Source organism: Sinocyclocheilus rhinocerous, unplaced genomic scaffold (genome assembly GCF_001515625.1).
Source record: "Sinocyclocheilus rhinocerous isolate Xijiao unplaced genomic scaffold, SAMN03320098_v1.1 scaffold2819, whole genome shotgun sequence".
NCBI lineage: Eukaryota > Metazoa > Chordata > Actinopteri > Cypriniformes > Cyprinidae > Sinocyclocheilus > Sinocyclocheilus rhinocerous.
In genome coordinates, this window is record NW_015641437.1 from 22,266 (window position 1) to 26,020 (window position 3,755).

At 38.6% G+C, this 3,755-nt stretch overlaps 1 protein-coding gene across 1 annotated transcript in view; it reads left to right on the top strand.

Moving 5' to 3' along the window:
* Position 1: 1 nt before the first annotated feature.
* LOC107754906 (protein NLRC3-like) overlaps positions 2-3,755 on the top strand; it is a gene marked incomplete at its 5' end in the record, with an annotated part of 13,066 nt that continues 9,312 nt past the window's right edge. Inside the window, 3 exons of the mRNA XM_016571537.1 lie at positions 2-1,170; positions 2,120-2,293; positions 3,296-3,469. Coding sequence (XP_016427023.1) covers positions 2-1,170; positions 2,120-2,293; positions 3,296-3,469 — 1,517 coding nt within the window. The remainder of the gene's footprint in view (positions 1,171-2,119; positions 2,294-3,295; positions 3,470-3,755) is intronic.

A 3,755-nucleotide genomic window follows, 5' to 3' on the forward strand; every position in this document is an offset into this window, starting at 1 on the left:
GAACCTCATTGTGGGGAATCTGCTTCCCTCTGCTCTCATCTGGATCACCTCCAGACCAGCAGCAGCTGATCTCGTCCCCTCTGAGTGTGTCCATCGAGTGACAGAGGTACGAGGCTTCAATGAGCCACAGAAGGAGGAATACTTCAGGAAGAGAATTAGTGATCTGAGTCTGGCTAATACAATCATCTCACACCTGAAGTCATCAAGGAGCCTCTTCATCATGTGCCACATCCCAGTGTTCTGCTGGATCTCAGCCGCTGTTCTGGAGAAGATGTTGAGTCGAGCAGAGAGTGGAGAGATTCCCAAGACTCTCACTCAAATGTACACACACTTCCTGATCCTTCAGACCAACATCAGACATGAGAAGGACTATGAGAAGACTGTGACAGATGAAGACGTGATCCTCAAACTGGGGAAACTGGCTTTTCAGCAGCTTGTGAAAGGCAATGTGATCTTCTATGAGGAAGACCTGAGAGAGTGTGAAATTGATGTGACAGAAGCATCAGTGTACTCAGGATTATGCACTCAGATCTTCAGAGAGGAGTTTGGCTTGTATCAGGGGAAAGTCTTCTGCTTTGTTCATCTGAGCGTTCAGGAAAATCTAGCAGCTCTATATGTGCACTTCTTCTACAAAAACAACCGCTCACATTTTTTTTCTGGTGTGTCCTCTGAATTGTCAAGGTTTTTGACGCATACTTTATCTGACGTACATCAGAGAGCTGTGGATGAGGCTCTACAGAGTACAAATGGACATCTGGACCTTTTCCTGCGTTTTCTTCTGGGTCTGTCAGTGGAGTCTAATCAGATGCTCCTACAAGGACTAATGAAACAGACAAGAAGCAGCTCTGACAGCAATAAGGAAACTGTTGAGTACATCAAGAAGAAGATCAGGAACATTGACACTCCAGAGAAATCCATCAATCTGTTCCACTGTCTGAATGAACTGGGTGATCATTTACTAGTGGAAGAAATGCAACAGTATCTGAAATCTGGAAGAATAAAGAGAGCCAATCTCTCTTCATCTCAGTGGTCAGCTGTAGTTTTTGTGTTGTTGACATCAGAGGAGAAGCTGGATGAGTTTAGGCTGAATGAATTTGTTGAAGTGAAAAATAAAGCTGATCACGTTCTTCAGAAGTTGTTGCCTGTGATTAAAGAATCCAGAAGAGCTGAGTAAGTATCACTAAAAACAGTCACTAGACTGTTAAATATTATAAGAAAATTATATCTCATCAAGCTGCAGATGTCATACTGCTATTTATTTGTGTTAGTAAAACTCTTCAAAGCTGTGTAGCACCTGCATTTTATTTGTATTTGCATGAGTACAAATATTTAAAGACATAAAGGGAAACAAGCATAAATAAATTCATTTATTTGAAAAACTTAATTTAAGTTTTGGTTTGTTAAATCTATAGTTCTGTGTGTGGATTTCATACAGAAAGGGTTAACATATAATCTTAAAATCAGTATTACAAAATATAATATTCATGTTTTTTTAGGCTGCTTTCAAACTATAAATCTTTGTACCTTATCCACCCCTAAAGGGTGCATATTATTACCGTAAATGGTAGGTTTGAGAGCTCAGTGCTACTTACAAACTTTTTCCTTACGCTAATCAATTTGCATCACAGATGAAAAATTAAATGATGCTGAGCCAACCAATCCACTTTGTGATTAAAAATACTGAGAAATTACATATTTAATTTTTTTAAAATGTTTTTACCTTGTAATGTTCAATCAAAATGTCATAACTGGACCTTTTGGTGAAAACACCACTCCTCTTTGGTGATGTATGCAGGACTTCTCCAGTCATTTAGTCTGTTTAAACTCCACTCCTGCAAGCTCACATTCATCTAACTCCACTTTTGAGTGCAACACCCACATCTCAAAATTCAAACAACAACTGATAGACAAAACCAAGTACTCACCCAACATTTTTTTCTTTTTTTGATGAAAAAAAGAAATGTGCATTCACTCAGATGTACATAATCATAACAACAATTGAAAAAAAGATCCGTCACTACTTCGGTTTCATCACTACTTTTGTTACATCACTAGTTTTTGTTAATCTGATCTGTGTGTTCTGATCTGAGAGTGAAGAGTGTGCCATTTTTCTCTACAGGTTGAGCCGGTGTGGTCTCACATATGAAGGCTGTCATGCTCTGGCTTCAGTTCTGAGATCAAACCCCTCACACCTGAGAGAACTGGTTCTGACTGGAAATAATCTAGGAGATTCTGGTATGAGGCGTCTCTCCTCTGGACTCGATAATCCTCACTGTAAATTGGAGATACTCAGGTGAGAATCACACATGATCTGGTGCTCAGATAAATTCTCTTTCTTTTAAGATCCATAATATGTCATAAATGTAATTGGTGCAGATCTGATTTTTTAGGGGTCCTATTATGCTCTTTTACAAAGTCTTGATTTTGTTTTGGGGGTGTACTAGAACATTCTCTCATGCTTGGTGGTTCGAAAAACGCATTAATTTTCACATAATTTACATTATTAAAATACCTTTCTCCCCATCCTGGCACACGAAATCTCTCCCTTTTGGAGTAGACTTTGAGATTTGTAACTTTCTAGATCTTTTTTATGCCCAAACATACACACTACACACTGACTAAAATTAAAAAAGTGAAAAAGCATAATAGGACCCCTTTAAGTGATAGGGGAAGGTGGGAGGCAGTACCGCCGCTCCCTATATGCAGAGTATGCAGTTTGCGTAGGGCACCAACTCCCAGGGGGGCACCATGCCAGTTGCTCAAAAAAAATAAAAAAATTAAAACCTTCGTTCTATATTAATATTACCATATACATAAATAAAAATCTAAAAATGAACAGATATATATTACATATATAAAATTATTTAAAAAAAATTTGTGAATGGTGAACACAGTAAATCAAATGTGAACACAGTAAATCAAATCAATCAGACAAACTGTATTAATAAAATCATAGCCATAGGTAACTGTCTAGCTACAATTGTAATTTATAAATAATACAATTTAATTACAATTTATTTATGTACTTATTAAAGTTCTATTTTGATCCCTTATAGGTGTTTTTTTCTTTTACTTTATGTAATATCTGAGGGAGGGTCACAACAATATAATCTGCTTAGGGCGCCCATTTGGCCAGCAGCGGCCCTGGTGGGAGGTGACAATTTTTCAGAAGTTTAACAAACTCAAATGCAAACAGCATGTCACACAGCATGCTGTGTATAGATTGCTATTATTTTGTTGCACGCTTAGTAACGATCTGATCTGAGAGAGTGAAGAGTGTCATTGTTCTCTACAGGTTGAAGGATTGTGGCGTCACAGATGAGGGTTGTGCTGCTCTGGCTTCAGCTCTGAGATCAAACCCCTCACACCTGAGAGTACTGGATCTGTCTAGCAATAAACTACGAGATTCTGGTATGAGGCGTCTCTCTTCTGGACTTGAGAATCCTAACTGTAAATTGGAGATATTCAGGTGAGAATCACATATGATCTGGTACTCCGATAAATTGCCTCTTTTTTAAAGGGTTAGTTCACCCAAAAATGAAAATTCTGTCATTAATTACTCACCCTCGTGTTGTTCCAAACCCGTAAGACCTTCATTACGAAGCTACGAGAATACTTTTTTGCGCAAAGAAAACAAAAATAACGACTTTATTCCACATTTTCGTCTTTACTGCGTCCGTGTGGACGAGCGTTCACGACAGTACCGATGATGCGAGTGTGTGGCGACGCGGGCACTGACCCAGATCCGGTGTGAT